General features: G+C 32.3%; 4 protein-coding genes and 2 pseudogenes across 4 annotated transcripts; 4 read left to right on the forward strand and 2 right to left on the reverse strand.

Moving 5' to 3' along the window:
- The first annotated feature begins 471 nt into the window (after nt 1-471).
- On the forward strand, nt 472-4,631 carry LOC17880422 (annotated as a pseudogene).
- A 1,456-nt stretch (nt 4,632-6,087) lies between these two features.
- Nucleotides 6,088-7,730, forward strand: LOC17877398 (annotated as a pseudogene).
- Nucleotides 7,731-8,968: 1,238 nt separating this feature from the next.
- On the forward strand, nt 8,969-9,716 carry LOC17879331. The gene is made up of 2 exons (XM_006282864.2): nt 8,969-9,404; nt 9,485-9,716. Exons 1-2 carry the CDS (start codon nt 8,994-8,996, stop codon nt 9,581-9,583), a joined length of 510 nt encoding a protein of 169 aa, XP_006282926.1. The 5' UTR covers nt 8,969-8,993; the 3' UTR covers nt 9,584-9,716.
- Nucleotides 9,717-9,769: 53 nt separating this feature from the next.
- LOC17879979 (choline-phosphate cytidylyltransferase 2) lies at nt 9,770-11,616 on the reverse strand. Its single transcript, XM_006284159.2, has 8 exons — nt 11,437-11,616; nt 11,191-11,304; nt 11,009-11,104; nt 10,877-10,919; nt 10,632-10,787; nt 10,447-10,515; nt 10,185-10,295; nt 9,770-10,081 (listed from the first exon to the last, which is right to left on the reverse strand). Exons 1-8 carry the CDS (start codon nt 11,571-11,573, stop codon nt 9,923-9,925), a joined length of 885 nt encoding a protein of 294 aa, XP_006284221.1. The 5' UTR covers nt 11,574-11,616; the 3' UTR covers nt 9,770-9,922.
- Nucleotides 11,617-16,045: 4,429 nt separating this feature from the next.
- On the reverse strand, nt 16,046-16,900 carry LOC17880040 (VQ motif-containing protein 22). Its single transcript, XM_006286082.2, has one exon. It carries the CDS (start codon nt 16,767-16,769, stop codon nt 16,191-16,193), a length of 579 nt encoding a protein of 192 aa, XP_006286144.1. The 5' UTR covers nt 16,770-16,900; the 3' UTR covers nt 16,046-16,190.
- A 1,338-nt stretch (nt 16,901-18,238) lies between these two features.
- LOC17877848 (cytochrome P450 97B3, chloroplastic) lies at nt 18,239-21,599 on the forward strand. The gene is made up of 14 exons (XM_006284998.2): nt 18,239-18,399; nt 18,710-18,887; nt 18,986-19,093; nt 19,177-19,261; nt 19,353-19,594; nt 19,676-19,849; nt 19,919-19,966; nt 20,053-20,112; nt 20,196-20,282; nt 20,370-20,458; nt 20,549-20,640; nt 20,783-20,844; nt 20,930-21,079; nt 21,230-21,599. The coding sequence occupies exons 1-14, from the start codon at nt 18,263-18,265 to the stop codon at nt 21,446-21,448; spliced, it is 1,731 nt and encodes a 576-aa protein (XP_006285060.1). The 5' UTR covers nt 18,239-18,262; the 3' UTR covers nt 21,449-21,599.
- Nucleotides 21,600-21,716: the final 117 nt, after the last annotated feature.

The following is a 21,716-nucleotide window of genomic DNA, read 5'->3' on the forward strand; positions in this document are numbered from 1 at the left end:
CTTATTCTAAAATAAAGGTAGTATAAAAAATAGAGTAGAGAATAGAGTTGCTCTATATTTAGAGGAACTTTATAATTTACTCTATTTCAGAGTAAGATATAGAGTAGAGTTGGAGCAAATGTTACTCTAAAATAGAGTGGGGTTGGAGATACCCTTACATTGGATCAAAACGATGCTCTATTTTAAAGTTATCTATTTTAGAGAAAAAAATAGAGATTTACATTGGAGATGGTCTAAGGAACACTTCTTCTCATTTGTAACTGCCAAGACCCACAAAATACACCCTTCATTATTGGTTTATAATTATTAATTATCGCACTGATTTTCATATTATATTTTTGGCCACTGATCTTAACTCATCAATTTTAATAGAGATTTACATTAGAGATGGTTTAATATTTTATTTCTTACTTTAAAATATGACAAATATGATCCTTCAGCACCTAATCAGATCAAGATCAAGTTGTCGACATGGGTGTTGTTAGCATGAAGGGTGGAGATGGAGAACACAGTTATGCAAATAACTCTGAGGTGCAGGTAATAATTAGTACTTCTCTATATATCATACTAGTCAGTTGCTCGCGCTACGTGCGAGAATTTTATTACTTTGTTTATGAGTAATTGATTCGTGTTTTATTTCGTACTTATTTTCTCCACTATAACATATTTTTATTTTCTATATCATGTTGTGTTTGTATAGAAAATCTATTTTATTTTAGTTTCGATAGTAGTTGAGAAATTAAGTGTCTATAATATAAATCGATGTGTAAACATAAACAAAAGTGTTATGGAGAGTTGTAGAAAAATGTGTTATTAAGGCTCCCACCAAATATAGATCTTGATGATATTAATATTGTGAATCCTTTTAATATGTTAGTCCAAAAGTTGAGAATGATTTGTGGATTTTGCGCGGATTGTTGTATTTTTTATTTATTGATTTGGCGATCTCTTGTTTATTATCTATTTATTTTGGTTTGTTATGTTTTTGTTTGTTATTTTTATTTGTTATTTTTTTGTTATATTTGTTATTTGTTATTTTTATTTAACATATATATTAGTATAATCTACTTTATACTAATTTAACATATTCATTTTTTTTTTTTGAAAAAACTTGTTTACATGTGTATAAATCTTTAACTTAAATGATAAAATGGTATAAATAAATTATTAAAATTAAATAGTAAAATGATGTGGATGATGTTTGAAAGGACTTTTCATATTTCTTTTTGAAAAACTTGTTTACATGTGTATAAATATTTAAATTAAAGAATAAAATGATATAAATAAATTATTAAAATTAAATAATAAAATGATGTGAATGATGATTAGGATGATGAGGTGGCTTAAGGAGAATAGAGCAAAGTTAACTTTATATATATATATGAGCCTTAAACTTTAGCAAATATATATTGCATATCAATAATTCAACCTTAGATGATCTAAATTATATCTTCATATTTTGCTTTGTGTCTCTCTTTCTTTTTTTTTTCTCGCATCTTATGTGTATTTTTGTTGATTCAAGCTTTTTTTTTTTTTTTTTTCATATATATGATTAGATTTCACTTTTTAACTTCTTAGGGAAGTCTTGCTTCTAATGCAAAACCGGTGGTGGTGAAAAATGTAAAAGAAATGATAGTGAAAATGGATTTTCCGGGGTGCATCAAAGTAGCCGATTTGGGATGTTGTTCCGGAGAAAACACATTCTTGGCTATGTCCGAAATCGTTAACACAATCATAGAAACATACCAACAAAAAGGTCAAAACCCACCAGAGATCGATTGTTGTCTGAACGATCTTCCAGACAACGACTTCAATGCAACTTTCAAGTTGGTTCCTTCCTTCCACGAGAAGCTGATGAAGACGGATGTTAAAGCAAAGTGTTTCGTCTTAGGACTCCCAGGCTCATTCTACACAAGACCTTTTCCAAGCAATTCACTTCATTTTGTGCATTCTTCTTACAGTCTTCATTGGCTTTCTAATGTCCCTGATGGCCTTGAGGAAAACAAGAAGAACGTCTATCTTAAAAGTCCATGCCTTCCAAGTTTGTACGAGAGTTATTTGAAACAGTTCAAGAATGACTTCTCAATGTTTCTGAGAATGCGTGCGGAAGAGACAATGCCTAACGCACGTATGGCTGTTGCTTTAATGGGGAGAAAAACATTGCACCCTTTGTCCGAAGATTGTTTTCAAGGTTGGTCGTTGGTATCTGATTCTCTCCTCGATTTGGCGTCTGAGGTACTCACTATAATTAAACTTCTTAATTCATTTTGGTAAACCAAATATTTCTATATATATAAAGTTAACTTTGCTCTCTTCTCCTTCAGCCACATCACCTGCCACGTCATCCGCCACATCATCATTTTTTTTTCTTTCTTACCTATAATATAAATATCATTAAAATTAAAATTAAAATTTTACAAAAAGAAACCTACAAGAAAATAACCAAGAAAAAAAAACAAAAACAAAGCTACTGTATAATTAAGTAAGATTTGGGTTAACGAATCCATAAAAGCATGAGCGTGTGCTAACGCTTCCTTAGTGTCCTTGACGATATGATATTGCGAATTTCGCGTCGATCAACTTGAAAACTACTTGAAGAGACAAACGCTCGGACTTATGCAAGACGTTGTTGCGTTGCCGTCAAATGATGTAGACTATCTTTTAAGATGTTAGCTTCTGGACGAGATCAAGGACTATTGAAGAAGAGAGTCGAGTCCAAGAGAGCAATTTTGACGACGAAGCGAAAAGTCACTGTCAAGGGCAGAGCCTAGAAAAGACCAACATCCAAAGCTCGACAATAAAATCAGAAGAAAGGAAGAGATGGTCATTCCGAAACAAACAACCATAGAGAACACTCTAAAGACTGAATCTATCCCAAGGAAACAAGTCTTTGCCACGTGAGCCATCTATCTAGGTGACTTACCCACATATGGAAAGTTACATTTGGGACAACCCTTTTGAACCAAACATAATATGTCCAACCCTTTTCTGTTTCCCGAGGTCTCAGTGCTTCCGAAGTCTTGGCTGAGGTAATCTGATGACACCTTTCATCACATGCACATTGTGAGGACAAATCATCAACCAATATGAAAAATAGAATAACAAAAAATGACAATAATAAAGAAAATCAAAACAAACGTTACAAAATAAATAAAATTATAAACTTCCCGCGCGTAGCGCGGGTCAACAACTAGTATCATATAAAAGTGAGTAAGCAACATATAGTTAAAGCATAAAGAAGGTAAATAACTACAGTATTATGTTTGCATCTACGGTTGAGAGTAAACTATAGTTCATGCACCCAATTTCATTTTTTAGGATTTTAAGACCCATTAATTATTGTTTTATATAGGAAATATATATTTGATAGACTTGAGTACAATCTAATGAAAAATGCCTTACCGTATATCATGGATTAAATTGTAATTCATATATCAAACATATTTATTTACCAGATTTTATATATATACTCGTTAGTCTATTAATTATAGTAGAAGATACAAAATTTTCTTTTAATGATAAGAAATAACACAAATGATTTTTTATTAAATCAAAAACATATGGTTGACCAAAGAAAATAGAAAAAAAAAATAAGCAAACATATAAGGGAAAAAATCTTCATAAACATAAAACAAATCTGGCCATAAATCGAATATATCAATTATATATGGTGTCTATTCTAATAAATTTTAGCAAAATTAAACCACAAAAGGCCAAAGATATTTATATAATTCTCTTAGTCCTTCTTAAGAATGCAAAGCATAAATCATAGAACATAAATGTCAACACCATTAATCGAAATATCTTAATATGAAAAAACTATAAAAACGATGAAATTGAAAAAGATAATAAGATTATAAATTTTGATAAGGCTAATCTCTCTTGATAATGGGGGCTCCTGCTTCCACAGCTTTGATTCTCTGTTGGATGACTTTCAGCTTCTTATCAATCACCTCAGCCGCTTTGGCCAGTTCCTCCGAACAATCAGTATCGGTGGTTAGATACTTGTATTATAATAAAACTAATACAAAGTCTAATTTGTTTTTATTATTAATTAAACTATTTGTCAATTACTATATATAAATTTTAAGTCGACACTAAATTTAGATTTGTAGGCACAAAATATCTTATACATATGAATTTAGCATTTTCCTTTGTTTTTTTTTTGTTGCTAAATCAAAGATTTGGGCGAATGCACCACTTTCATTGTTAGATTAAACTCCTGATCGTAGTTATGAGTGTTTCAGGGAGTTGTGAAGGAATCAGATGTTGAATCTTTCAACTTGCCATTCTACAATCCTGATGAAACTGAGTTGAAGGAAGTTATCGAAAACCAGGGCTCATTGGAGATAAACAATTTCGAAACAATACTTGGATTTCCCTTTTCAAACAAAACTGGCCATAGTAGTGAAGTAGAAGATGAAGATGTAGAGCATTAACGTCGGTTTGAAGTCGCTAAAAAGAAGGCAAGCGAGATAAGATCAATCATTGAACCGATGCTTGTTGCTCATTTTGGAGATGCCATCATCGATCAGCTGTTTGAGAAGTATACGTACCATGCATGCCAACGTTACGATACTTTGCGCAACAAACGAACCGTTCGTTTCTTTGTTTCGTTGACTAGGAAGTGATGGATGGACCTTCCATGTGTATTTTGTAATAATTGGCCAACTGAATATGTTTATGTATTGTGCTTTTTACTCTATTTTGTTCTGTTTATGCAATTTTAAAATATGTGTATTCGTTAATTTTTATATCATTCAGAGAGGAAAAAAAAACAATAGTCTCGTTGATCGTTTCGTCAAAGTTTTTAAAATGATTTTTTAGGTTTCCTTGTATCTTTTTGAGATCAAATCAAACGAAACAAAACATATCTTGAAAAAATGTAGACAACTCTTATAAACTAAAGTAACACAACTCTTTTATTATCTATAGTAAACGTTAAGAGTTGTGACAAAATCTCTTAAACAAGTGGTAGAATATATAACCATGGTCCACTCAGAGTCTATTCAAATTATTCAACTACCACCAAGCCACATGGATCCAGTTAGTATATTTAAATCTCAATTGCATAGCGAGTAGAAGAGTTTTTTTTTTTCCTTTTTTTTTGGTGTTTCAAATTTTTAATTTGGTATTTTTAGATTCTCTTGGGAGATTCAGAGTTTATATATTAAAAAACCCTGCATTGTTTACAATTTAATTTAAATACAACAAAAGCGGGATTATGTAAGAAGATAGGATTACGGGATTCTAAAGGATTTGATAAATACCGTACACTCTCATTTTAGTTAGCGATCAGTGACGATAAAAGATGAAACACAATTGATCAACAAACAACTTCGATAGTTATATAACAAGAAAAAAAAAATAGCATAAAAAGATATAAAATGTTTAGATAAATACAAATATTATTAAACAGTCAGTTTAACAAACAATGATTCCACGCATTCTTTTATTATTTTATTTTTTATAATTTAATGTTAAATTATATTTAAGAAAAAAATAATGTGTGTACAACTAGTGTGACATGATCTATGTAAGTGAAAAAAAACATTTGAACCATCACTTGTTTAGAAAAATTCAAATTGGCGAGATTAAAGCCACCGTTGATAGCCCTCGTCGTAGCGTCGTAAAATTTTTATTTTTATTCATCAAATGGTGGAACTTTGTTTTCCTATTGCATGTTTATTCTGTTGTAATTCTTTCTTTGTTTTCTAATCTTAATTGATCACTTTTAACAAACATTCACGTCCACATAACGCTCATGTTTTTTAGTTTTTGCGTTCAATGTTTTTGTTGTGTCATCAAATTTGTTTGAATATTACAAATGAGATCGATGATGAGATTAGCCAGAAGAAAGATTTTAGTTGAAAAACAAAATAAAAGTTACCCTACTTGTCGGCAAGATAAACAAAACAAAACCAAAACACACATACGAATACGATTTCAATGATTTTCATGATCAATATGTCGTCCTCAATAAATTAAAGTACATTCAAGAACGTCTTACTTTGCACCCCCTTTTGTGTTTATATATTTGTACCCAAAATGTTCATTTTTACCATCTAATCACACCAAGTTGTCGACATGGGTGTTGTTAGCATGAAGGGTGGAGATGGAGAACACAGCTATGCAAATAATTCTGAGCTGCAGGTATTAATTAGTACTTCTCTATATAACATATGAACCATAGTTAAACTTTAGAAAATATATATTAGATAATTTGAGTAACAACTTTTGTAAATATATATGTACACGTCTTTGAGCCTTTCTGTCTATCTTTCTCCTGGCATCAAATATCTATTTTTTTTTTTTTTTGGTTTCTTTCAATTTGTATATTCAAGCTTTTTTCAATGTATAATCAGATTTCACTTTTTTAACTTTTTAGAAAAGTCTTGTCTATAATGCAAAACAAATGGTGGTGAAAAACGTAGAAGAAATGATAGTGAGAATGGAATTTCCTGCGTGCATCAAAGTAGCTGACTTGGGATGTTCTTCCGGAGATAATTCTTGCTTATGTCCGAAATCGTTAACACAACCATAGCAACATACCAACAAAATGGTCAAAACCCACCAGAGATCGATTGTTGTCTGAACGATCTTCTAGACAATGACTTCAATGCAACTTTCAAGTTGGTCCCTTCCTTCCACGAGAAGCTGAAGATGGATGTTAAAGCAAAGTGCTTCGTCTCAGGACTCCCAGGCTCATTCTACACTAGGCTTTTCCCAAGCAAGTCTCTTCATTTTGTCCATTCATCCTTTAGTCTTCATTGGCTTTCTAAAGTCCCTGATGGGCTTGAGGAAAACAAGAAGAACGTGTATCTTAGAAGTCCATGCCTTCCAAGTTTGTACGAGAGTTATTTGAATCAGTTCAAGAATGATTTCTCGATGTTTCTAAGAATGCGTGCGGAAGAAACAATGCCTAATGCACGTATGGCTCTCGCTTTGGTGGGTAGAAAAAAATTGGACCCTTTCTCCAAAAACTGTTTTCAAGATTGGTCGTTGGTATCTGATTCTCTCCTCGATTTGGTGTCTGAGGTACTCCCACTAAAAGGATTACACTTCTTAATTCGTTTTGGTAACCTAATATTTCTTGACCTTAAACCATGGTTTCTTCTAGAGTACGTAGGTTAACTTATTTGTTCTTTTTTTTTGTAATCAAAGTATTTGCTAGTTATTACTAATAACAAAAATTAAGCCGACACTAAATTTAGCTAATGTTATAAGAAAAACTATTTTTGTGTATCTTATAAATCAAAGATTCTGAATTAATGCACCACTTTCATGGTTAGATCAAAGCCCTGATTGTATTTATAATAAGATTATGGACAAATATTTTGAGTATGCAGGGAGTCGTGAAGGAATCAGATGTGGAATCTTTCAACTTGCCGTACTACAATCCTGATGAAAGTGAGCTGAAGGAAGTTATAAAAAACGAGGGCTCATTCGGGATCAACAATTTCGAGACAATATTTGGACTTCTCTTTTCAAACAAAACTGGTCACAGTGAAGTGAAAGATGAAGATGTGGACCAATCAAGTCGGTCTGAAGTCGCTAAAAAGAGGGCTAACATGGTAAGATCAATCATTGAACCGTTTCTTGTTGCTCATTTTGGAGATGCCATCATCGATCAGCTGTTTGAGAAGTATACGCATCATGCATGCCGACGTTACGATACTTTGCGCAACAAACCAACCGTTAATTTCTTTGTTTCGTTGATTAGGAAGTAATGGACCTTCGACTTGTTGCTACCAATAAGATAATAATGATCCTTGGTAATAATTGGCCAACATGGTCATTTAATATGTTATGTATTGTGCTTTTATTGTCTCTGTCCCGGATGAAGTAAAGGAAGTAATAAACTAAGCTTTAAACAAAAGGATATGCTGTCTCTTGTGATGATTGAAGTTGTTTGGTCTGAATCTCGACATGTCTCTTTGTCTAATATGTCCACGCAGCGATCTTCTTCATCTGGAAAGAAGTGAAACTGTACAAAAATAGTATCTCTTTAACGGCTGTTATAATAGTCTTCAAACAGATGAACCAAAAAAACTCATGACAAGTCGGAAGCCAAGTTCAAACTCATAACAATAGTGTCATCAGTTCTTCTTACGCAATGGTTCAAACTATCATGAGTATATCAATGTTTTGTATCATTTTTTGTTTCATCCAGGTTTTTTAGTCTACTTTTCGGATCTGAAAGAAAAAAACTCTTTAACTATGCCCTTAACCCCGCAAAGAATTTTCCAGTAGTAGTAATTATCTAAAAGTACCTTATAAATGATATAAAATTTTATAATTTTTTATATTAAAACAAAAGTAATTTTTAAAGTAGATAGATAAAATGAGTATTTTTGAAAAGAGGCATTTCTAAAAAAATTCTCAAAATAATAAGGATAAAATCAAAAATATTGTCAAACATCTACATTGAGAATGTAAAAGGACATTTATTTTGAAACAAAATTTGAAGTCTAGAGTGACACTTCAATATTAAACGAAGAATGTAATACTTACAGCTTTGAATTTTAAATGATTATATACTTAATAACATGTATTTAGAATGGAGGACATGAGGAAATAGTTTTTTGAATTTATGAAGATAAACTTCAAATAATTCAAATTTCAAACAAAATAATTATAACTATTTCAAATAAAACAATTTGCTCTTAGTACATTTTATTTTTTAGACTGAATCTGTATAATACAGTATACAACACTGTAACGGTAAAGACTTAAATAATATTAAAATCTTAGATTCGGCCGTGCGGCACTGTACAAATGTATAATACTGCGCCGATCGCAATCGCAAATCGTAAGCCTCCCAACGGTAACTTTTCGGACATAATTTAATTCCAATCACTACACGACACGTCTCTCACATCCGACCCCAACGGTCGTCTTTCTTTCTTCTTCATCCCTTTGACTCAAAATATAAGAAGACACAACTCGAGTTACTCAAAAAAAAAAAAAAAGATCTGTAACAAAGAAAAAAAATGGTGAATCAGATAAACCTGCATGATGAAAAAGAAGAAGAAGAAAAGGAGAATTATCCTCTGATTACAACCAAAGTAGTTGAATACTTGCAGCCAGTAATGTGTCGAGAGCTTCTCTGTAAATTTCCAGACAACTCTGCTTTTGGATTCGATTACTCACAGAGCTCTCTCTGGTCTCCTCTCTTGCCTAGAAACTACGCTAGTCCGTCCGATCTAGACTCTGGCTCCTCCGACGGTTGCGTTTGTAGGAACCTTAAGCTCGGAGATTTTCATGTAGGCAAGAAGAAGAAGAATATGATGAAGATGTCAATGAACAAGAATAAGAAGAAGAAGAAGTTGGTGAAATTAGATATGACTTCGATGAAGAATGAAGATTCTCCTAAACTTGGTTGCTTTCCAATTCCTACCAAGGTATGTAATTACATAGATGATGTTCTCTCAGTTTTGTTTTGTTGATGTTGGTTTATAATTGATGTTGTAATTGGATTTAGGGATGGAATGGTGTGTTAAAGGCAGCTTCAAAACATTTCAAGAAATCAAGAAAGAAGAGAGATTCGGTAGCTGATGCCAAGCTTCTCAACTTCAAATGATTAGATTATTGTATTCGAGTTAAATTCTTACATCTGTTTATTTATAATAAAAATGTTTCTGTTTATGGTCGCCATTGTAATCATTTGAAGTGTTTGATCGTAGATTATATATATACAAGTGACTGCTTTTATTTTTCGGATGTGCATTTGAGTCTACTAAACAAACAAGTAGAGATTGTGAAAACATAAAAAACAATAAAAAGTAGAGATTGCGAAGTAGAGTTTTTTTTTAATGTACAATTGAAATAAACAAGCTTTGCAACAAATGTGGATTCTAGTAGACTTTGGTCCTGTATCTCGAAATACTTGAATCGTGAGCCCAAAACTCTCATTTCTTTACTATTTCGAAGTGCTCACGCTGAGATCTTCATTGTCATCAGACATTTGTTCGTCGTCATTGTCTTCGGAAATTGTCAGTCCATTTTGAAGCAAGCGCCGGTTCTCTTCTGATTCCTGCCTCATCAGCCGTTGCTGGATCCCATCTCTGATGGCTGTTCCCTGTGAGAAAAAAAAACAGTTTCAACCAGACCTTAATGACGGAGACACTATGCTTGAGATTTCAGAGGATGAGAGAATTAATCCTTTCTTTTATCTAGCTTACCATTTTGTGACATCCTTCCTCAAACATTTCAAGAAATCCCGCAACCCAACGATCAGCATTTTCAAGCCACTCATCATGGTGCATCCCAGCAGTTTTTGCTACGGTATGTATCTGCAAAACGGGGAAAGATTCAGGATTCAGAACTTACACAATGAGAGATTCTAACACCATTCTTAGCCAACCATTCTCCACTTGTTCTGTGTATTCAAAGATTCAGGATGCAACATCATTGACACATAAGAACAGATTCCTCGCCTCCTACCTTTTCTTGTTGTTCCTTCACTTTCTCTTGTAGTTTCTTAAATCTCATGTTCACTCTAAGCCTCTTCTCCTGTATTTAGTAATCCAAATAAAATGTTAGTTGGATATAACATCATTATCACATCAAGGAGGTATTCGTTGACTAGTGAAACCAGATGTGTGGAGGAAAAAGAAAGGAGACCATGCCTTAACAAAGCTGACACCAAGTTCTTCTCTCGAATATCCCCGGTCCAGATTACGCAACACATACTGGTTATAATCCTTCACAATTCTCATGATTATATCCGATGTCGAGATCCCCTCTGTTCGTTTCGTTTCTTTAAACTTCCCAATCGACTTAACCTGCACAAAACCAAAGTCCAAAAATTTACAAAATCACAAGAGATAACAAAAGGAACAAAAGAAGAGCCTCTCTATGTTTAAACACTCACAAACTCATAAACATCATTTCCAGCTCCACTCGCATCCGCATAGCTATCAAACAAAACACAACCACAGATCATTAACCTATACTCAAAACTACAAATTTTCTAATAGATATATAACACAAAAGCAAATCTTACGGAAGAGCATCATGAGCTACGTAATCAATCTTATGCTTATCAAGAAACTCAGTAGTGAGAACCCATGGTGCATCTGGAATAACTTCATCAACCCATCTGTTAACCAAAAAACAAAACACAATTACAATTAAAAAAAACCCCAAAATTCAACAAAGCTCTCCACAGAATTAAAAAACCATTACTTGCAATGTCGAAGCGATTCATATCGTTCAGATTCAGTCATCACAGTCTTCCCTTTGAATTTGTTCGTAATCTCATCATTACAACATCCAACAAGCAGATACGTATTCGGAAACCTAATTTTTCCAAAAATTTCAAAATCACAAATCGAATCAGTAAAATCATAATTTCTCAATGTTTCAATCATCGATCGAGATCGAATCAGAAAACGAAAAATCACAGAGGGATAGAGAATGGAGGAAACTGACGATTTCTTGGCTTGTTCAATGGCGCGAGCGTGACCGAAGTGGAACAAATCGTAGATCCCATCGGCGTAGACTCTAACCGGTCGATCTGAAGCTGTGCTTTCTCCTCCTGAGACCTTGTTCTCCCCATTAACGCTCATTTCTTCTTCCTCCTTTGAATTTTTTTTCTTCTGATTGGAGTGTTTTTTTTTTTTTTTTGGGATTTGTTTGTTTATCTTCAACAGTTTCTATGGCTTTCCCTCCAATCGCGGTTTTCTAATTTGGCATATTTTTTTCAATAAGAAAAGACTTTTCAATATTTGCAACCTAAAAATAAAATAAATCACATTCACATTTAAAGCCAAAAAAGTGTGATAGACGACAATTTTGTAAAATATAATTGAGAGATGGTGATATCATATATATTTAGGTCGGCCATGTTTGAACACTCAAAGATAAATGAAGTCATGCATTTTAACAAAAAAAAAAAAAAGATAAATGAAGTTGTATATTATTTAATAATTTTTATGTAAATATATTGTTTTTGTTATTATTATTATTATTATAATCAAGCATATATAAAACGTTATTGTATATATTAATCAAAACTAGAGCTGTTTGTTAATTCTTGTAGCTCTAATGTGATGTAAGAACCTAAGACCATGATTAATGGCAACCTCTTAGGTGGTTCTTAAGTATTGAACAGATTAAAATTAAATGTTTAATGTGTGTAATTTGTAAGAAACGTCTTTTAGCTAAGAGAAAATATTAGCACTAAGAGACGGACAGGTGTCAGTGTCTGACTGGTCAAAGAAGAAAAAAAAGAAACAACACACAAACCTCTCATTTTGGACACGTGTCAGTGTTTTCAAATGATTATGAACCTGAAAACTTAACCTAAATCAATCGTCCATATTATGTTTGGTTATACATCTGGATATTAAAAATTATGAACAAGTATTTTTAATTATTCATAATTTAATTTAAAATATTCAGAAAAGACTTAATCATATACATGTTGACAAAAAAAGACTTAATCATATACATAAAATATGTTTATACTTTATAACAATTTAAAATCTTCCCATTGTACCTCACATGAGGATAATTTATTACTTTAAAAATAAAACTTGATTAAAAGTTGTAAATACAAAACAAAATTCTGTATTATGAAATATTTAATAAATTTGTAAAAAAAAACTATACAACACTAAAATAGTATAATAAATATTTAACAAGGAAAAAATATGAGTAACTACAATAACATCGATTACTTTAATATCTATATTTACAATTTTATTGCAATAATTATTAAGTTTTTTAAAATTAAAAAACTTTAATTTTAATTTAGTTTTATTTTTTAATAAATATTTATTGGCTAAGAACCACAAGTTAAGAGTTTACCAATAAACACACAAAAACCTAAAAACAAAAAAATAATTTCTCAACTCTTAACATTTAAATTTTAATACTAAAACATGCTTAAGAACAAAACCTAAGGTGCTACTAATAAACATGCTCTAAGCATTATCATCACGAGCGATATATTTAAGTTTTAAAGTAATTTTCAGATAATTTTTGATTTTTTTTCTTTCTTAAAATTTTTAATGGGCATGCAAGGACTTCGTGGAAATGTAAAATAAAAAGTCTCAATCTTTGTTATAGTCACTAACACTTCAGCTATGACATTTTAAATGAAATAATGATGTGATAATCACTATGTTATTCATATTTTTATGGAAAACTTTAATGAGTTGTACAATATAAAAAATTTATTATATATAAATATACATATTTTATAGTTAATGTCATATAATTTTATATAAAGAAACAAAATATCTGTTAGATTTATCAAACTAAATCTAGTATTGCCTAGTGGAGATATAATCCATATGACATAATTTACCTCTTCACAAAAAAACTATTATTTTCCTATATAAAAACCTTTTTTTATTATAAAAAAAAAAATCTCTCACACAAAACATAATATATAGTTTTATTCTAATCTATGAGATATTTCATAATCAACATATGAATCCACTATTACATGGTATTGGTGTACAAAAGGATATATGTAGTACATAGTCTTTACATTTTGGAAAATATTTAAATACAAAATTTCATTACACAAAAATAGAAAAAAAAAAATACACCATATCTCGTTAGAAAAGAGAAAATAAATTAAAATCTAATGGCGAGTGAGAAAATAATTGAGATGGATGATTTACATTTACATTTACATAGATTTTTAGCCACCACTACCCAAATCTTCACATTTACATAGATTTTTAGCCTTTAAAATTGTTGTCTCTATAAATATTTTAAATAAAGTATGTGTTAAATAAAGATAATGGACTAAATATATATAAGAAAGACTAAGCCGAAAATAAATTTACACTTGGTTGAGATGATAAAACTTTAAAATATTGAGGAATTGAACAAAATGAAAGTTGACATATTGAAAATGAATTTACATATGTCATATTAGATACTATAAATTTGAAAATTAATACAAAAAATCTAATTAATACAAAATATTCAATATGTATATTGAAGAAAAATATGAAATATGAAAATTAAAAGCACAAGGATATATGAATCACAAATAATTATTATTAAAATTTATTTATAATATAACATTCTAAAATTTCTTCAAAACTTGAAGAATTATAATAAAATAAAAATACTTGAAAAAACAGTGTTGAATGTATTTTATTTTAGTAAGTTCGAGAAATTCAGATAATTACAAAATAATGTTTCAAAATAAGTAATTCGTATTTTTCTTATAATTTTTCAGTCTTAAACTCTTTTTTTGGTTATAAATGTGAATGTGAGATATTTATTATTTTACCAACAAAGATTTGAATTTTATGAAATTCATATACCATCATGTCTTTAATTATTTATTATTTTATGTTAAATACAAAAGATGCACACATGTATACCATTAAAAAAGTTTGAGGATATAACTTACATTCTCAATGGTAAAAATATGCATCTTTTGTATTCATTGAATGTGGCTGTTGTATAGTTGTTTCTCTTTTATAAAAGAAACATATGTTTTTATATTTATTAGATTTTTCTAAAGACTGATTTGGTAAGTGATTAGTTGACCTTGTTCATTTTGTCCCATGCACAGTGAGCGATACAAGGAGGAGTTTCTAACTCGTAGCTAGATATTGTTCTAAGGGTTGGTTTATCCTATCTTACCTTAGCTTCGTCCTAGACTCGTAGCTATATATTGTTCTAAGGGTTGGTTTATCCTATCTTCCTTGATCAAGCGATACTTGCCTTTGTCATTCCACGATGTCATTTATGACTATCCAACCCGGATTGCATATAATGAGTTTGCTTGAACTGCCCTTATGATTTACTAAAATGGTTTAAAAGTTCTGAAATGGTTTAAAAGTTCTGATTCTGTTAGGGTACTTTGAAATCCGATTTAAGAAAGCAAAAAGCATATACACATAACACACATATCCGAACGGTATGCATCATACATTAACACCAAGATCGGATGATCTTCGTATTGCAACACATATTGTTTACGCAACAAAATAAGAGTGTGGAAACGCAATAGTAATTAAGTATAACATTATTCACATTAACGAATGTTTCTCCAAAATTTGATAATTTCAAATTTGGGGTCTTCATCATGTACTTTTCCCAATATATTATATATATATATATCCCAAGAAAAGAGACCAAAACAACAACACGTGAGTTTTTTTCACATGTTGGTAGCCTAATTTCACCGACTGATCACTTTCTCTTGTTTCCGAAAGAAAAAAAGCAACGGCGATGTTGTAAAATAATATTCCTTACTTCTCTTTCTTTATAGAAAATTCTTCGTTAGATTGAAAGGCCAACTAAAGATTTTTCTTAAAGTTAATCATCATCACATGTAAGGGAGAATAAGGAAAAGACAATTCATAGAGATGACCTTTATAATTTCTATGTACAAGTCATATGAAATTATGAATGTATAAAAAGAAGTTCTAAATTCAACTCTCAATAGTTATTCAACAAAAGTTAGTTTCACACACCCATGCAACCATATCATGGATCCATGTAGTTTGAGAGATAAGCAAGAACAATGTGAATTCAATAGATTACGCCTGCGAGATCCTTATAAATATTAAAAAAAACTTCGTTATTGTAAAATGCAAACACTAGCTATAAAATGAGTACATCTCATTCGGGATAACAGTATATATATGAATGCATAATGATCTTTTTAATCCATAGAAGTATGAATATGCCCATTACAAGTCGATGTCCTTTATATAGAGCTATCGATCAATGATCCCAGAGAATATATAGCTTAAATAAGTTGGTAAAATATATGTGTAACGTATTAACATACTATAATGTATACATTCACAAAATTTATAATAGTGTAGTCGAAAAGTTATGAATATATTTATCCATATGATAAGATCACAATATTGATTACATTTGTTTCCAAAGCCACTTTAGAGTTTTTTTTTTCTTTCTTACTTTCTTTCTAAATGAACTCTTAACTTTTGAATTGACGATATGTCAATTTGGTATATGCTATTTCAGTTTATTCAAATTTATGCGTCGACAAAAAGTCCTCAAAAACATGAAAAATAAACAAAACAAAAACTTAAAAGAAAAAAATTATCAATAGTCAAAGTTTTCATTCTCCTACAAACAAAGTCAGTATACCTAACATTTCCTCCTTCGTGTTTATTTTTTCCTCCCAATTGATAAAAAAAAAAGAACAAATTTCTAAAGAATAATTCACCATTTCCTCATTGCAACCATGAAGTAACATTGCTACTCCTCTCCGACGACGGAACATAACCTCCTCCTACTCCTCCACCGTCTCTACTCTCATCCGCCGCTACAAAACCATTGGAAACCACCGCGTTAGGATAGCTTAGAGCACTCACGTGGTTTGACGATGAGAACATGTACGACGGTCTCTCTTGTTGCGGCATCTCGTGATGATGATGAGCCGTTTGGTATTGCCAAGGAGCTTGATAGCCAATGGACGAAGCTCCAGCAGTAGGATCCGACGAGGTAAGACTAAAACCAGACGACGAAGCCGCAGCAGACCCGAAAGCCACTGCTGATGGACCGCCAGTGAATTGTTGGACCATGGCTCTGAAGTTGGCAGTATCGGTTTTGAGAAGCGTAGTAGGTGTACGACGGGAGACCCTAGTCCTCCGACGTGTTGGTTTAGTAACACGGCGGGTTTCAGTGCTCACGGGAGAATGATCAGATGACGTGGCGGTGGTAGTGGTTGTTGTGACGGTGGAGTTTGTAGCGGTGGTGAAGAAGGTTTGGTTGTTGTAGAACTGAGACCAGTCGTTGTTAGAGTTGGCCATCTTCTTCTTATTATTATTATGCGAGAGAGAGAGAGAGACCAAAGACGAGAGCCCATGTTGTGTATTTATGGACTTTCTCTTCTTTAAAAAAAACAAATGTTTTAATTGGTTCGACTTGGTCAAAGGAAGACCATCTAACAAATCGCAGCCGTTCGTTTTGATTTGTCTCTTTAGGACACGCGGATTTTGTAAAAGGTTGTCGTCGCCTAACGTTTGATGTTGTCGATTTGTTTTCCTCAATTCTCCATCAGTAATACTGGTGAAAGATTCTAACAAAAAAAAATTTATATTATTTAATTTATATAATTTCTTTTCTATTTTCATTTATTCATTGAATTATTAAGTGTTTGACATTTGTCCACAATTTATATGAACCCGTTGCTAAAGTCTCTATGTTAAACTACTCATTTTTTCTCTTTCTTCAGTTTTTATTATTTTTATTATTTTGTTTAAGATAAACTTTTCTTTAACACCTCCCATTGGAGATGCCCTCACATACAGTGGTATAAATTCTAGAATAACTTTTTTAATTTAACTTTAATTTTGCTATAGCGAGTAACAAAATTTAGACAAAACAATGTATGAAAAAACGAAGACTAGAACAGTAATAAGTAATTAAAAAAAATATGACTTTAAAAAATAAATCAAATACTTCCTCAGCTCCAAATTAATAGTTGTTTTAGATAAAAACACAAAAAATTTAAAGATTGTTAAAAAATAAATGTTACATAATAATCACTTAATAATAAAAATCCAACCAATCATGAAATATTAAAAGTGAAAAATGCTAAACAATATTTAAATTTATATAACATCTTATAAAATAAAATAAAAAACTCTTTAAACATTTAATATTATGTAACATAAATAGTACTAAATATAAATATTAGTATATAAGTATATAACATTGGAGCAAATAATAAATACTAAAATTTTAAGAACGTATATTATTCCGTTCCAATATAGATACATTTGTATATAGATAATTAACTATATGAATTATATATATATATATATATATATATATATAACTTTATGAATTTTTATTCATCAAATTAGTTATTTAACTATCTAAATTAAGCAAATAATTATATTTTTTAAATAAATTTCTTAGTGATGGTTTAAAAATTATGATCTTTTCACTTTTGTTTTACTTTTTAGTTATGTTCAAAGTTTTAATGTAACAAATTGGATATTTAACAAATTTGCAAAATCGTCCATACCTCGTTTTGTTGTGTTTCCTTATTTTTGCATTCTCCACTCCCATCTTATCTGTTATTAATAATATTGGAATACAATTTTCTCATCTACCAAGATAGTCCCACAAACAACAATTAAAATATGGAAAGACACGTGTCAGTGTAAGCACTAAAGAATCTGGTTGCAAGTGCAATCTCTGTCGTCGTTATGCTTGCTACTTGAAGTGGCCATTTTCAGCAAATAGATAAGAAGGAAGGAAGAAAGAATGTTTCATCTTCTTCAATCTTTAGAAGATGGTAGCTTCCATGGCTTTTCCTGCCGCTGCTACTTCTTCCAGTTACTTCTATGGCGGTGGTCTTCATCTGGGTAGAAGCGATTACTCTCACACTCTTTCCTCTGTTAATCCCCGGAGAGCTTCTGTTTCCATCAGGTTGGTTTCTCCCTTCCAATTTCTCTTCTTTCTGATTGTAAATTTGGGGGCTTTTGATACTGTTTGCTTGAATCTAGAGATATGGTTCTAGAAATAACCTAATTATGGCATAAAGTATTGATTTTTATATATTCGGATTGTGTAATTCAGAACCAAAGAAGAGAAAGTAAGAGCCTTTTGGAATGGTATAGTTGTTGTAAATGGAGTTTGATTTTGTCTTTATGCCATAGTTAGGTTATAAAGAAAGAGCCTTTGGAATGGTATAGTTGTTGTAAACGGAATTTGATTTTGTGGGGAAACTTTATTTTAGGTGCCAATCTACTAATACGAAAGAGCCAAAGAATGGTAACATTTTGGACGATGCGAGCAACCTTCTTACTAATTTTTTAAGTGGTGGGAATTTGGGGTCAATGCCTACTGCTGAAGGAGCTGTCTCTGATTTGTTTGGAAAGCCTCTCTTTTTATCGCTTTACGACTGGTTCTTGGAGGTATATGTAATGTGGATTCGTCTCCATGTTTTACTTGAAGTTGGTTATTTTTGTAAGCAAGTTTGTTTGATTATGTGGTTTTGTTTTTGATTTAAAAGCATGGAGGAGTGTACAAGCTTGCGTTTGGTCCAAAGGCTTTTGTTGTCATCTCAGATCCTATTGTTGCAAGGCATGTCCTACGCGAAAACGCTTTTAATTATGACAAGGTATAACCGGAGTATTCGATTGAGGAAGAGGCATTTCTATTGTTTACTTCGGTACCATCAAGTAATGTCCTGTGTTTCTCTAGGGGGTTCTTGCTGAGATCTTAGAGCCGATTATGGGAAAAGGGTTGATACCGGCTGATCTAGATACCTGGAAGCTAAGGAGAAGAGGTAAAAGCACATTGTGATCTATATGTATTAGATAGTGAAGTACCATGGCATGGCACTACTAATGATTGTTTTCTTCAAATTTTTGTTGTAGCTATAACTCCTGCATTCCATAAATATTATCTAGAGGCCATGGTCAAAGTGTTTAGTGACTGTTCGGAGAAAATGATATTGAAATCTGAGAAACTCTTAAGGGAGAAAGAAGTTTCAAGTGGAGAGGACACGATTGAGTTGGATCTTGAAGCAGAATTTTCGAGTCTGGCACTTGATATTATAGGGCTTAGCGTGTTCAACTACGATTTTGGCTCTGTCACAAAAGAGTCCCCTGTGATCAAGGTTAGCATTCTAGTATTGAACTGGCTCTCCACTAGTCTTTCGAGGTACTCTGGTCCATTGATATTTTCTGTTACATCACAGGCAGTTTATGGAACTCTTTTTGAGGCAGAGCATCGGTCTACTTTCTACTTTCCTTATTGGAATTTTCCTCCAGCCAGATGGATAGTTCCGAGGCAACGAAAGTTCCAAAAAGATCTGAAGATTATAAACGACTGCCTTGATGGACTCATTCAAAATGCTAAAGAGACAAGACAGGTACTTCACTTTCTTTTTTTGTTCTTGGTTCTGCTGTTTTTGTTCTCATGTTGTTATTTGTTCTCCCAGGAAACAGATGTGGAGAAGCTCCAGGAAAGGGACTACTCTAATCTCAAGGTTTTGTCTCGCACAAGTATTAAAGAATCCTTCCCTTTTTAGTCCCATTCTGAAACTCCTCTGATTGTGCACTCTTGGATTCTTAGGATGCAAGTCTTTTGCGGTTCTTAGTCGATATGCGTGGTGCTGATATAGATGACCGGCAGGTAAGATTTATCGCTTTCTGATTAACAATTTTATTTGTCTCTTTTATGTTTGATTCATTACTTTCACACAACTGTTTCAACAGCTGAGGGATGACTTGATGACTATGCTAATTGCTGGTCATGAGACAACAGCAGCAGTTCTAACTTGGGCTGTTTTTCTTCTGTCACAAGTATGCACTTCAGAGTCTTCTATGTTTTTTCCATGTCTGCTTAAAAGCTCATTGTACAGTCTTAGCATTCTTTTCTAAATTTTGCAGAATCCTGAAAAAATTAGGAAAGCTCAAGCTGAGATTGATGCTGTGCTTGGTGAAGGTCCACCCACTTATGAATCAATGAAAAATCTGGAGTAAGTATGTTAACTCGAAAAATATCTTCTTTAATCTTTTCTTTTGGTCTTTGTTTAATTTGTTGACCGTATTGTTCCATGCTTCTGTAGGTACATACGACTGATCGTTGTAGAAGTCCTTCGTCTCTTTCCTCAGCCACCTTTGCTCATCAGACGCACTCTCAAAGCAGAAACCTTACCCGGTATGTCTTGAACCCTACACTTGCTAAGTAATACGTATAGACATTTTCTTTCATTACCACATAATATGTCCAATATAACTAGAGAAACCCAGTCCTGAGCTCATATATGTCTGCTCTTTCTTTTTGCTGCATGTATGAACAGGAGGATACAAAGGTGAAAAAGAAGGTCATAAAGTTCCGAAAGGGACTGATATCTTCATTTCTGTAAGTGGTAGTGTCTGTATTTGTTTATGCTTCCTCATTGGAACCCTGCTTTTCTTTGACGACTCTATTTTGTTTTTGCTTTCAGGTGTATAATCTCCACAGATCTCCATACTTTTGGGATAATCCCCACGATTTTGAGCCCGAGAGGTTTTTAAGAACAAAGGAGAGTAATGGAATTGAAGGATGGGCTGGCTTTGACCCATCTCGAAGCCCTGGGGCACTATATCCGAACGAGGTGAAAATCGAAAAACTTGCAACTCTTTCCCTTAGTGTGGGATCATCTTTCTCAAAGAATAAATAAATAACACTGAAAAAGATTCTGCAGTTAACTCTCTTATGCCTTGTAACAAAAATTGCCTTTGTTTGGTACTTATCATGAGAACAGATCATATCAGACTTTGCATTCTTACCATTTGGTGGAGGGCCACGGAAATGCATTGGAGACCAGTTTGCTCTAATGGAATCAACCGTCGCACTAGCTATGTTGTTGCAGAAATTCGACGTGGAGCTGCGTGGTACCCCTGAATCTGTTGAACTCGTGAGCGGTGCAACCATTCACGCCAAAGATGGGATGTGGTGCAAACTAAAGAGAAGATCAAAGTGAAAAATTTAGGAGAGGCAAAAAGACTCAGTTTGAGCTTGAAGGAAGCAGCAGAGTGTAAATGGGAGATGAATTGCATAAGATTTAGCAAACGTACATTCTTGAGATTTTGAAAATGGAGAAAGCTAATACAGAGATAAAAGTTTGATCAAAACCATCATTACATAGAAAGTAGCATAGTAACACACATCTTCACTCTTACAATCTTTATTTATGCATATGCCATATCTGACAATTTCACATTACAAAACCCACAATCCTCCAAATTTTA

The sequence above is a fragment of the Capsella rubella genome, unplaced genomic scaffold (assembly GCF_000375325.1).
Source record: "Capsella rubella cultivar Monte Gargano unplaced genomic scaffold, Caprub1_0 scaffold_7, whole genome shotgun sequence".
Taxonomy (NCBI): Eukaryota; Viridiplantae; Streptophyta; class Magnoliopsida; order Brassicales; family Brassicaceae; genus Capsella; species Capsella rubella.

Excerpts from the sequence above, each read along its gene's own strand:
- LOC17879331 (XM_006282864.2), top strand. The coding sequence starts at position 8,994 with ATGGTGAATCAGATAAACCTGCATGATGAAAAAGAAGAAGAAGAAAAG. Across the intron at positions 9,405-9,484 it reads GCTTTCCAATTCCTACCAAG|GGATGGAATGGTGTGTTAAA; the intron begins GTATGTAATTAC and ends AATTGGATTTAG.
- LOC17879979 (XM_006284159.2), bottom strand. The coding sequence starts at position 11,573 with ATGAGCGTTAATGGGGAGAACAAGGTCTCAGGAGGAGAAAGCACAGCT. Across the intron at positions 10,516-10,631 it reads TTGGTGTCAGCTTTGTTAAG|GAGAAGAGGCTTAGAGTGAA; the intron begins GCATGGTCTCCT and ends TACTAAATACAG. Across the intron at positions 10,082-10,184 it reads AGGAAGGATGTCACAAAATG|GGAACAGCCATCAGAGATGG; the intron begins GTAAGCTAGATA and ends TTTTTCTCACAG.
- LOC17880040 (XM_006286082.2), bottom strand. The coding sequence starts at position 16,769 with ATGGCCAACTCTAACAACGACTGGTCTCAGTTCTACAACAACCAAACC.
- LOC17877848 (XM_006284998.2), top strand. The coding sequence starts at position 18,263 with ATGGTAGCTTCCATGGCTTTTCCTGCCGCTGCTACTTCTTCCAGTTAC. Across the intron at positions 20,113-20,195 it reads CTGATATAGATGACCGGCAG|CTGAGGGATGACTTGATGAC; the intron begins GTAAGATTTATC and ends CTGTTTCAACAG. Across the intron at positions 20,845-20,929 it reads GGACTGATATCTTCATTTCT|GTGTATAATCTCCACAGATC; the intron begins GTAAGTGGTAGT and ends TTTTGCTTTCAG.